The sequence below is a fragment of the Temnothorax longispinosus genome, chromosome 3 (genome assembly GCF_030848805.1).
Source record: "Temnothorax longispinosus isolate EJ_2023e chromosome 3, Tlon_JGU_v1, whole genome shotgun sequence".
NCBI lineage: Eukaryota > Metazoa > Arthropoda > Insecta > Hymenoptera > Formicidae > Temnothorax > Temnothorax longispinosus.
Window position 1 is genome coordinate 19,163,260 of NC_092360.1, and position 13,195 is coordinate 19,176,454.

At 41.1% G+C, this 13,195-nt stretch overlaps 1 protein-coding gene across 16 annotated transcripts in view; it reads right to left on the minus strand.

The window, feature by feature from the left end:
• Positions 1 to 13,195, minus strand: part of LOC139809751 (protein muscleblind) — a 404,286-nt gene that overhangs the window by 310,720 nt on the left and 80,371 nt on the right. The window contains exon 3 of one of the 16 annotated variants that reach the window (XM_071772907.1): positions 1,142 to 1,393. The exons of the other annotated variants lie outside the window; for them this stretch is intronic. Coding sequence (XP_071629008.1) covers positions 1,385 to 1,393 — 9 coding nt within the window. The 3' untranslated portion in view covers positions 1,142 to 1,384. Of the gene's footprint in view, positions 1 to 1,141; positions 1,394 to 13,195 lie in introns of those variants that run through there. 16 annotated transcript variants of the gene reach the window in all.

Genomic DNA, 13,195 nt, shown 5'->3' on the forward strand with positions numbered 1-13,195 from the left:
TCGGATAGAATCTTCTATTCCACGTAGAACGGCCGGACGAGGATGGCGTAGCGCGGGCGCGGGTTCTCGAACATTACATATTGACGAGTCTGGAAGGTTTCGTGGGCAAGACACGGGTACGGATAGAACGGCATGACGCGAGTGCGGAAGTCCAAAGGACCCAGGGAAAAGAGAGAAGCGGAAAAGAGGAGGCGACGCGACGGTGGAAGGAAAGTCGCTCGGCCGGAGAGAATCTTCCGTAGTGCGGCCACGTAGTCGCCGTTTGTCGATCGTACCGCAATAATTCCTTATTGCTCCTCCAACCCCTAACCTGACCCTAACCCTAACTCCTTCTTTTCTTTCTCGACGTTCCGCCTCCTCCTCCGCCTCCTCCTCTTCTCCTTCTTCGACATCTTTCCTTCTTCCCGCGTCCTCGTTTGTGTCTCCGTCGCGTTCTATTACTCTCATCCACCTCACGTCCGGCCACCCTCCCGCATCCAATCCTTACCGCCCCTCATCATCTTCTACTTTCGAAAGGGTTGCGAGGATTAACGGAAAACCATTAAATCTGGCACGATCGAAGGATCAAGTGGACAAAACGATAACGTGCCTCGTGCCATAACGCGCGTTCTAGTTCATGAGTCGCCATGCTGCTAAAAGTAATAATCTGCTGAAACAAGTTATATGCTTCCTATTCCGTGAGGGCACGCTTATTTCGGGCACTGTCTCAAAAATAAAATGGATTTTATAGAGATGATTTTTCCACGTATCCAGAAATCTTACGCGGTAAAACCTCTTCAGTTTCATACCAACATTCAGTGAAATTGTATCATCATCAACTAGCACAATCAATCAAAAAATCGTTTTCTATATTACGGACTTATAATTGGAAGCGCCAGAAATTTTTCTAATAATTCTGAGATATCTTAAAACAGCATCCTAAAAAACTGTCTACCCGATACTCAGAGACATTTATGAATATTCAAGGATATATTTCATATTGCATGCATGTTTATAGCACTGTCAACGTGCAGGTAGTATCGCGGTCAATCATTGAATTAGTTAAAAGGCTATTAATGAGACGCTAATAACCAAGCGCATTATGACATATTGATCGTAGGCGTGGATCCATAATAACTTCCTACACCATGCCGTTACGCGCCCGTCAAACACATCAAATGTGAAGGACAACTGGACTGACACTGAATACGAATCGACCGTAATTATCATTTTCGCAATTTTTGAGAATATTGCTGTTTTCGCGCCCAAGTAAACCTTTTAAACGACTATCCGTTTAAAATTGTAATACCTTCCTGATAATATAAAAGAAACGATGGCATTTGATGAAAGTATAAAGAATATAAGTTTCACTTACGTTAGCGTAGTCCAAGTAATAAAGCAAACGTCAACTCACCTGCAACAAAAAGAAATTGATAACGTTAGACAAATATGAATGACGTGTAAAATATTCTTTAATTAAAGTAAAGCATCGTAAAGAAATTCATACAAAGACATTATCATTTTCAGCAACACATTATACCTTAATCGAGTCACAAACGGCTGTATTAGCCAAATGTAATCGTAGTCAAGGCTGAAAACTAAGTTTCTCTAAAATCCATCCATTACCCGTTATCTGTTCATTTTATTTTACAGTCGCTTCTGCAAACTCGACCCGAACGTACCGGAAAGATGTTCCGAAGTTATAGCGGAACAGCCGCGAACGCTATCAAGGATACCGGTGGCGAGACGTATGTTACAACGAAGCTATGTAATTACAGTCCGGGCCGATATTTTCTCATAAACGTCACTTAACGCTCCGCGGCGGCACCGTTTGCCCAACAACGTCCTCTCGAGAAGCGCATGGCGACGTCGGTAGCCGCTGACTTTGTCGTCGTTACTGGCCATTGGCACCGGGCAAGCTCGCCGACCGTTAAGTCACCACAGAAACTTATTCCCTCCGTTCTATTTGTAAATTAAACACGGGATCTCTCGTACGGATTCTCGCTTTACACTGAGCTGAGTATGAGATATCACGCGCCGCAAATGAGACGGACGCACTCGCCGTCATTTATCGTTCGCGTTTGTCAGTACGTATGTTGGAACGTGACAAACAGCTTTTAATCTCAACCTACAATGTTCTCTCTCCGAGAGACTGCTGAAACGAGAACAATTTGACTCTACTGCAGTATTGCGCGGTTGACACAAACTGGCGTTTTCGTACCCACATCAAAAATTGTTGCAACCTAGTGCTCTAAATTCGTATATATTATTGGAAAGTTTGACACTGATGCCGTTGTAAGATTCGTAAATAATCGATTTCACTATACATATGCCTGCCGTCGTTATTTTGGCGAAATTTTTCATCGTCGCTTTTATTAGCGCCGCTCTTCAAAATAGCGAAGCGCAAACTCCGCGAATAAGCCTGGCAAGAACGGCAAAAAGAGCGCTCGACGAAAATAAACGCTTAAAAGACGACAAGTGGATTTTTCTTCGGCCAGTTATTGCCACATCAGAGCCGGTGTACTCGAGAAAACGGGCGCGTCTAACCGCCACACCAAGCGGCGCGGCGCGGCGGCGCGGCGTGGCGGCGGTTAGGTCACGTTGTCGTCGGAAATATAGATGATAAACTCAGGAAATATGGCTGGGATTCTTGCAAATTGCAAGTTACAATAACAAAGTGGCTGTTCCGGCGCGACGCTCGTAACTACACTTCAAGCAAGCATTCTCGCCAGGTACATCGTATTAAAAATACAAGCGTTTGGGGCGTGCGCACACATATTAGATTATCGCGCATTCATGTACCACAGACTCCTTCAAATTCCTAAATATGGAGCGATACTCGAGAGACATGTATACGATAGCTAACGTTAAAACTTTCGAGAAACAAATAATAAATAAATTCGCATATCTTCTAGATATTTCAGATCGTCCCAACGGTCGAGACTCGCATCGATCTCTTCGCCAGGTCCGTGACTGCGCCGCGAAAACAACGAAATGTTTGTGAAATTAAAGTAGAATCGTGGAAAAAAAATCGTATACAATCGTCAAAAACAAAGTCGCAACGTAGGCGACACGGCATATTCTTCGCCTAACAGATAAATTGCGTTGCACTCTTCAAGCAACTTTGCCGCGAGCTCGATTACGTAACGATGAAACATTTTATCGCGCGTGGGTACGGGGAGTGCGTCATGTTCCATATCCGTCCTAACAAGGCTGGCCTTTATATGTTGTCCGCGTTACGGCGGCGGTGACGAGCCGCGTTCGATAAAAATGTTCAGCGAGATCGATACCTGTCATCGCCACGTCGCGCAGTTGTCGATATCGGCGTCCAGCGCCGATGGGTATTTGGGGAGAGTTGACATTTTGTAAAAATGATCGCGCGCATTCCGCGCGTAGCCCTGGCTGCGCCGCGAGCGCCGCCGCCTCGAAAAATCGCGCCGTAATGATGGAAGTTTTAAGTCGCAATATCTGTCACTTCAATTTTACGGAAAAGAACGCACTGGTCGTTACTCGATATCTCTCGGCTTAACTCTCAATTCGCAATGAGTTGTCGGCGTACGCAAATTTAACAATGCTTTGATAGTTTTATACACAATTTTCAAGTGCAAAAAAATTCTCAAATCAAAGCTTATACCGAATAAAATGATTTATCTTTTGAACTTAAATAGGGAATTAAATATCTTTGAAACTTAAACAATGAATTCAAGCGTCAGACGACGAAGGTAAAGGCCTCATTGAGCAATAGAATATAATCGATCATATAAAACTGTAGTGTAAGTATTTTTAAAGCTGTCATCGTGATGCACGGACAATTACGCGAATTGTTGCAATGTGTTTTACGTTTAAAGCACGAAGCGAATAACAGGCGTCAGATTCGATTTTATAATACAGCGAATATATATCACTTTGACGGCCAACGTATCCAACTATGAACACTTGGACCACCAAGAACAGAAAACATAGCCAAGATAGCCGTAATGCATTAATCACATCTATATACGTAGCGGATGACTATATTTATAATCTATCAGCCGTACTGTGGGCTATGCGGTTTATCAAGAAGTATGTCGCAGCGGAGGTGCATTCGTCACAACTTTATCGCTCGTTACACCGGCAACAATGTCTCATTAATATGTCAACTCGCCGGATTGATTGGGTGGATCGAAACCAGGGAGGTGAACGGGCATCCGAGGACAATTCTATCGATGCGCGCAACGTTCCTATTAACAGTTCAAACAATTTGCGTCATTATCTTTGACTAAAACTAATTGCTATCTAATCACAGTGACAGCATTATCACCGCTACATCAATATCGGCATCTGCCGATCGATCAGCATCGGGCCGTTTGACTACTAGAGGTGTTTCGAGTTCCCACTCGATGACGCAATCGTTACCACAAGCATCTCGTTACGCGCATATTTGTAAGCGAAGGAATTCGAATATATCTCGTCGACATTTAAAAGACTAGAATACCTATACGGAATATTAAGGAAATAAAAAAGAAAGTGAAACATATCTCTAAAGTCAGATCAATATTCGTGATAATACAAAAAAATGAAATTAGATCAGCTGCTAAAAATATCTTCTAATTTTTAAATATTAAAAAAGAAATCAGGAAAAACAATGTGTTTTCTATCTCGGATTATTAAATAAATGAAGTCGGTTCCTTGTATCTCCACCAGACTGCAGCACGAACAAGAGTACTCAGTCTTATAGAGAACGACATTCTCGGTTCCTTCATTTCTTATCGTACAGCCAAGTCAAGAGAAAAAGAGAAAATTTCGCGCACCGAGAAGAGAAGGAATTTCGACAAACAACGGAGGCAAAAAGCAAAGTAGTGAGAACGAAGGACGACGGCGAAGAGTTGATACAACGGTGGCATTGCTGTGTGCCACGCCATTACAATTTGCAATTATTACATTTCCCGACAAATGGATTGCGCTCGTGGCTCGCTGCATCCTAGGAAAGAGAGGAGGAGCTACGGACGTGATTGCATTGGGGATTTCGCGATACGACTTTACGGTCCCAGATATGATCCCGACGAAAAATTCGTCTGATGGCCAATAAAGCTAAGTGGCATACGTGTGAGCGTGGCACATTTATACGTGTGTATTTACGTGTGTAAGGGTGTAGGTGCGACGCGGCGAACGTGTGACGAGCTTGCGCCGCCGTATACGTTAACGAAAACAGTGGCGCGCCGAATGAGTTATCGGTATTACTTTTATCGTTTCGGCCGACAACTTTGCCGCACGCCGCGCTATATCCCTTTATTGGAAGAAAGTCCGTGGAAAATGAAGAAAAATGCACTCCCAAAAGGTTACCGTCGAGAACGTGCTGAATATCAGCGGTAAACTGACGGAGAAAACAAATAATGATCCGAAAGAAACAAATATACTCTAATATATGTAATCCACTCTTGAAAAAAATACGTCAAGTCAATAGTCGCGTTTTATTGCTCTTTTACTACGCGTTTCGCGAGTACTTGCCATCATAAACTTGGTATATTTCGACATTTCATACGTTAAAAGAATTAGTGGTCACAGTAATTTTATTCAATATAAAAAATTTAATACTTTTTTTGCTTAACAATAAGAAAGATTAATATATTATAATTATTATGTAAGCAATATTATAAGAACGCGTTTGATATTGATTGATTTAATTTGACAAGCACAATTATGTATCATATTATTTCCTTTCTTTTTGCGCAAATATTTGTGCATTTTATATTTTTAGAATAATTGCTACAAATATAATTATATATCACGTATAATCTTTATGCAATTTTGTGCATTTGCGACTTAATTCTGTTTTTTTGTTTTTGTTAAATGCGGGCTGTGATAGCGATATGGCATTATTGTAAAATTGTATTGTATAATACCCCCTTTCAATGCCGAAAAGCAAGAAATAAACAGTTTACCTCTATCTAAAATTATATATCAAAATTTTGAATTTTTGCTTCCTCATAAAGGAAGCTTTGTGATAATAAAAAAAATTTTTTTCAAGATTTTAAAAGAAATAGGTTTAGAATGTTCCAAAATGTCGAGAAATCATATTATTGTAAATAATGATCAAAATGTATAATCAAAATATACGTTAAATAATTAATGTATACAATATCTGTACATAATAAGTTAAAAAGCGTAACCAGTTGAGCAATAAAAATCAATATCAAGTCAGTTAAGCAATACAAATTAATAGATTAATCGGTATGCGGATACGTGTATTACCTTGAACGCGCAAACTCTACTCGATGCAAATATTTAACTTTAATTGCTTATGCTCTAAAACTAATACATCGATATTTCCACGTTAAAAGTTGAAATTTTTTCAACTCTATATATTTAACCCACGCAATTAAGAATATATAAATAAAATATTAAAAATGTAACGTAATAATACAATCCTACTTCTGTGCTTCTGTTAATATAATGTTGCTTGTAAATACGATAATTATAAGTGCTATAACTGTTTATTTTTATGTATGATATTAAGTGCAGGTATCGCCCACGTGCAAGTTCGGTCGTAGCAATCGCGTTTCAACTGACTCGCGAGCAGCTCGCAGCCCTCGCTCCGGTCGACTCGCAGCAAATTAGATTAACGCGAATTAGCGAGCCGTATTCCATGCCGCCGGCTAGATTCCAGCGTCAGCCAGTAGAAAAGGGTGGCTAGATTACGAGCCACCTACCACCATTGGGACGACTACCGGCGCCATTACTACCACGCATACACGCATCGGGAGGTGCTGCGAGAGTCCACCGTTAACACCACCAAACTACCCAACGGCATCGCCATCGCTTCCGTTGCTGGCAGAAAAAGCGAGGGAATATAAAATGCGCGCGAGCGCGCGGGCAAGGGTGTATAATTACCACGACTGCGATACCTACTCATCCCAGGCTTTTGTGGCGGACGAAGATGTCCATCTTGAGAAAGAAAAGCTCCCTCTTCTCGCGGGTAACTCGTACAGATATAAAAGGATCCATGTTACAGACCGACTTGCAGCATCAAAGAGAGTATGCTGGGGCAAGGGGGTCACATTACATGTGCGAAATACGCGGAAAAACGCAAGCGAGAAACGAGTATTGCCGTGAATGAGGTATCGCGCGCACAAATAATGCCACTCGTAAAAGCAAACTGTATCTACACAGCTACTCGCGTTGCAGTTAAGATAATTAAAAAGTCTAGGAAATAATAGAAAGACTAAACGAGAGAGGGCGATCTGCCGGTATATATAGGAGGTAATAATTATCACAAAATATAAAATGTAAAACGAGATATAGCGATTTGTACGACATATGTACAGGGAGAAATGATGTACGATGCGGACATACTTTCTCTGCGTAAATGCAACCCAAGTAATTAATACGTCAGTCGTTTATTTCGAAAGAAATGCGAATCAAATTATAAAAATTTTATCTTCGAGGATAAATCTATCAAAATCCCCATTTGCTCTCTGAATAAAAATTATATTTATTATATTCGTGAAGAAACACAAATAACGCGGAACAATATCCGAAAGTAAACAAAACAACGACTACGTACAATTTAATAAACAACACAATGTAATTTTCTGCAGGATTCGAATGTGTTAATTTAGGAAATGCTTGCTAACTTGGGAATATTTAAGTTTTACATTGTATATTTTGTTGCATTTTATAACCAAAAATCATAAGCAGAAATCTCCAGAAATAATAGAAGGGGTTAACGAGAAACGAAGGCGGGCGGAAGAAGTGCCGATGCTATACGCAAAAAAGCAAGAAAAGCGTTGAAAATGAGAAGACAGCAAGAGCAAGGTAAATTCAAGTATCCGCGGAAAAAGGATAAAAGTGGAGAAGATAGAGAGAGAAGAGCGAGAGTAGGAGAGAGAAAGAGGGAAAGACGAAAGACGGTGAGAGTTTCGCTGAATCAGTTGATAGAACAAGCGGAAATGGAATGTAACTCGACGCTACGATTCTTCCTAATAACGTTTCCAGTGTTTCCAACGCGTTAAATGATTGCTACAGTGATTTTTATCACGCGGACTTTATTTCGTTCGTTTGCTCGTTGCCCGAATCGAAGCGCTAATTGCGATCGCCCTCCTCCTCCCGCGTTCACGTTTCCCTCCTGTCGCATTCCCTCTCTTTCTCCTTTATTTTTTCACACGACAACGGGATGACAGAACGGCGAGTGCAATAAGTTTAGTTTTCACGAGCGTTATGAAAGTTGAATCAACGGCGACCATTAAACACGCCATTAATTTTAACTGCTCGCGTCCTGACGAATCAAAAATATCCTTCATTGTTTGCGTAACCAGACAAATATATGAGTACGAGTTGACGCATTACGCTTTTGTAATATTACATTACGTCGTATCGTTCGACATAAAAGATATCGGCAGATATTGCGGTGTAACACAAACCACTGTCGTTTATACAATACATATATCTAAAACATTCGCTTGTTAAAAGTTACGGATTAAATATGGAGATATGTTTGCAGAATGTGCGATTTACAGCTTTAAAAATAACATTTCGCAAATCTTTCACACATAAATGAGATATTACTGAAATTTGCCTCTTTGTTCGTATCAACAAACACACGCGTACGAGGCAATCGATAATGCTCTCGGTGAAAAAAAAAAGACAAATACAAGCCTAAGGAAAGAGGCAAAATGTGACGAAGAATAAGGTGAGTAATGCGCGCAAGCACACTGCGCGGACATAATCCACCTGGTTCTTACTTCCCATAGTTCCGCATATATTTGAACCCTTTCATAAAGTCAGCGGGTGGGGAACAAAAACAGGAATACGAGGAAGAGAGAGAGGGAGAAGGGAGGGAGGACAATGTAAATGCGCGAAAGGGTACGAACAGCCATCCCTCCGCTCTTTCCTGCAAGTCACGGCGTATAAACCCTCTCACCTGCGTAAACTTTCACGGGAAGTTAAAAGAATCAGTTCTCAATCTCTCCATGAAAAACTGGAGAGAGGGTTATCAAAAAGTAGAAAAAAAAAAAGAAACGTCCGATTACCCCGACGAAGATAAAAGTGCATAAAAAATGAGCAAACGATTCATATAATTTATACAGTCCTGTTTCACACGTTCTCCACCTTTAATATTTATCCCGAAAGAAGACATTTCTCTTTCAGATTACGCTTTTCTACATCTGCTTCGCAACGTATTTTTTCCCAATATATCAAAATTTCGAGATTTTGAATTCGGTTTGCTTAAAATAGCAATGTTATATACATTATTTTCAGGACACACATTTCTCCCCGCATTTTGTGCCCGTTTTATCGCGTTGATCCGATAATTTGACGAGTACCTCACCCAATCTAAAAAGGATTTAAAAAAAAAATGCGAGCGAGCTGCGAAAAAAGGTGAAAAAGGCAGGGAAAGGTTGTAGCGAAGGGAGGAAGGAGGCACGAAGAACGAGATAAGTAACATACACCCCAGTACTCTCGGCGGCATCCAGCCGGTTTTTGCAACGCTTAGTCCCACGCGCAGAGATGCGCAAAAGAGGCAGAAAAAGACCGAAAAAGCAACGGCGACTGCGAAAAAAAGCTCACTCGGTTATCCGACGAGACGTTTCGGTATAATATGGCGCGTGCATGTACACAAGATGTATCAAAAGCCACACGTATCTTCTCTTAGTCACGGAATTCTCCACGAATTAAGAGTCGAATTTTTTTTGGAGAAAAAACCTTCGTTAAAAGCCATAACGCATACGAATTTACAATTTCAATCCTTGAATAATTTAGCAACAGAGTAAATTAACAGTAAATTAACATTCTGTTAAAAATAAGTTTATTTAAAATTCTTCAACAAATAAAATTGAAGAAAATAGTAAAATATATTCTGCTATATTTATTTATATTAAAACCCTAACTCACCAAAGCGTTTTTTAACTTTCGATATAACGCCTCGAAATAACATCTCTTAAACTATATGTTACGTACGAGGTTACGTATGTAATCTAATTAGAAAATCTACGACATTGTATTTGTTAAAATACAAGGTAAACACGCGCGCGCGCGCGCGTTAATACCGTCTTGCGCTTCGATGTACGGAAGCATTATCAAACGCGCAATCGGCGCGAGTCGTTGTCATTATTTCAATTACGTTGCGCCGAGAGTAATAGCACGTTAGGTGAGCGACTGAAAGTAGCACTGATAGATAAGCAACTCGTCGACACGCCGTTACGTGGATAATAAGAGGTACACGTTGATGCCAATGAAGAAACATCGCCGTAGTTTAACCGTCGCGTAGTTATACCTATATAACTAACTATCAGCGAGTATCTTACATAATCGGCCTATATATTCCCCTCGCTCTTTCTTTCTTTCTCTTCCTCGCTGAATATTCGCGCACCGAATGTATATAGAGCTAATCTGATAGCACGTTAAAGAAAGCTGTTCAAATATCTCTGATACGAATAAATTCAGTTAATACCCGCAATAAAATGATAAGATAATAAAAAAATCGTGTGACTGCTTGACTAAAAAAAAAGTAAAGCAAATATTTTTAATCTCTCGGGCAGAAGGCATCGGAAGAGAAAGCGACAGTTACGAAACCGAAGCCTCTCGCGAAACCAGGCTCTCGACTCTTCGACCGTTTCCTATATGGATGATCTCATTAGCAGCCAATGAGACGTATGCTCGTAACGTACCGCGCGCAACGTGACGCAACACGCATGAATTAATGAGTCAATTGCACGTTCGCCGCGGGGATAAATCTTCTCGGATCTTCCACAATTAGTGTCAGTTAACCGATTCTCCGACGAGACCAGCGTTCGCGCGCGCGCGCGGCGCGATATACTTCGATCTCCCCGACATGTAAAAAAAGCACCGTTTATTAGAAAAATTTAATTATGTCTCCGCGTCAACGATAAGCGTGGAAAATTATATTCCATTATAAATCTGAGACACCCGAAACGCTGAGAATTTTTATAAATTAAACCTGAAACCAATTATAAGTCTAATTCTCTTATCCGATTTTGAATTGTTTCCAATTTCATGTAAAACTTGATCAACAAAAGGAAATATATATGGAACACTTGAAACGTGAATCTATAGAATTTCGGAATTTACTGTAATCGATGTAATGAAATATGTGCACATTAATGAGATTATTAAATTATTATCAATTGAATTAGTAATTATTGTCAATCGCATTATTCAAATTCACTGATTTCGCCGAATTACGCGATACCTCAAAATCGCCGTCGTGCTTGATAACATTCGTGTCACAGTCTATTTCGTTTCCTTGACTCGACCCAACCGCGAAATTACTTTCGGGAACACCAGTACTGACGCGCGCGCGAGCAACGACGAATCAGAACAAAACCCGCGAGCATCTTCTCGGGCTCGCTCGCTCGCTCGCTCACTTTCGGAAGGATGGCCCTCTTTCGCAATGCGGTAAGAGAGCGACGGGACGGTATTTTCTAGCGCGTTGTTACTCTGGATTATGGCGCGCGTCTTCAACCCCGAGAGGTTATACAGCTGGAAGTTGAATAGTCTGCGCAAAAGTTCCACCACACCGCAGAACTCCTCCCTCGTTAATTCCAAAGTTTCGCGAATCTCTAGTCTCTCCTTTCTTTTTTTTCGTCCAAAGACGAACACCCACCCGCCTTGTCCGCCTTATATCCGTCGCATTTGTACGAACGAGCGAGCGAGGGAGAGCCTCCGTCTTACGAGGCAAGTGTAAGACAACCGTCAGGGAAGTGGATATCATCCGTTTCGCGTTAACACCGCTAGGTCCGTCATTCGTCATAATAGCCGGTAAATCTTTTCCCAGCAATTTCGGATCCCGTATTTTCTTAGGTTTTTATCAGACGTTCAAACAAATATTAATAAATTGAGATAAATGCTCCTCCGTCATCTCGTAAATAGTTCATTTCTTTCCTCTATTTTTAATTGTAACATTAAAATAATTATTACATTTCCTTTATTGTATAGATAAGCAATCATTCATGGGGTTATTGAGGATAATCGAACTTAAGCTTTATTAAAGTAAACAGTTTAAAAACAAGAAATAAACGGAAAGAAAGCTCAAGTTCTCGTTTTAATTTCTGATACCACATAGATGAAAGCGCATGAAAAGCTGATATCGCGAAACATTTCATCGCGTCGCGCGACGTAACGCGAACGCACGTACGCGGGGTGAAAAATATTTTTATGTCCGCCACCGGCGAAACTAGTTATTAGTCACGTGGCGAAGGGTTGCAGAGAGCGTGGCGGAATGAAGTGGCGCAGAACGTGCATCACACGCATACACATACGTACGCGGGAAGAGAGAGAGAAAGAGAGAGAGAGAGAGAGAGAGAGAGAGAGAGAGAGAGAAAGAACCGAACGCGAAAGGGTGATAGGTCAAGGGGAAAGGGGAAAACGCGGTAGCTCGCAATTTGCGTAATTGAGCCTTGAATTATTTACACTGTCGGGTGCGTCATACTTCCACTCGGTAATAACTGACAGCCTGGCGTAAATGCGAAATCGGTTGACATTTAGTACGCCCAAAATTACGACGATCACCAACAGCAGAAGCGCGCCATTGTCTGCGTTCACGTCGAAATGGTGTGCATACAAGCCTATTGGATTTTCTTTCTTTTTTTTCCGTTCGCCAAACAAAGCAGCCTCGAATGCCGATGAATTGGTATTCGAAGCGCATCAAAAAATTTCCAATTTCAACGAGGTTATTTTCTCATATAAAGAAAAATATTTCGATCGTACATAAGTTCGTGACTATTTCAAGATGGGCATAAAATTTCAACATAAAGTTTCATAGAAAAACAATATTGCTTAAAAAAAATAATTTTTCTTTTATATTATTGCATTCCTTTCCTACGATCTTTCGTCCTTAATTCAATCACGAACGTCACTGCTGGGAAATCGAAGAAAAAAAAAAGTTAAATTGTCGTCGAACGACTGACTGTTCAAAGTGAGATGCAATGCCACGGTTGATCCTCATCATCTTTCACGTAGAGCCGACTCTAAAGCGAGGACACACGTTAAGCGGAATGTTTAAGCAATCAAATCGTATTTATAGAGCGGACACGATGTTTACTCGGGTCCTTGAAGAAGCCTCGTTTACTTAGCAAGTCACTTAGCGGCTGTGCGACAAGCGAATTCGCTAATCTGAGTGCGGAGTGCGGAATCTAAGCGCGCGGGCACGGTAATGCACTCTCTCGACGGGGCTCTCTCGTCGAGCCGCGAGCCGCGAGCCGCGAGATTAGCCGTTCTG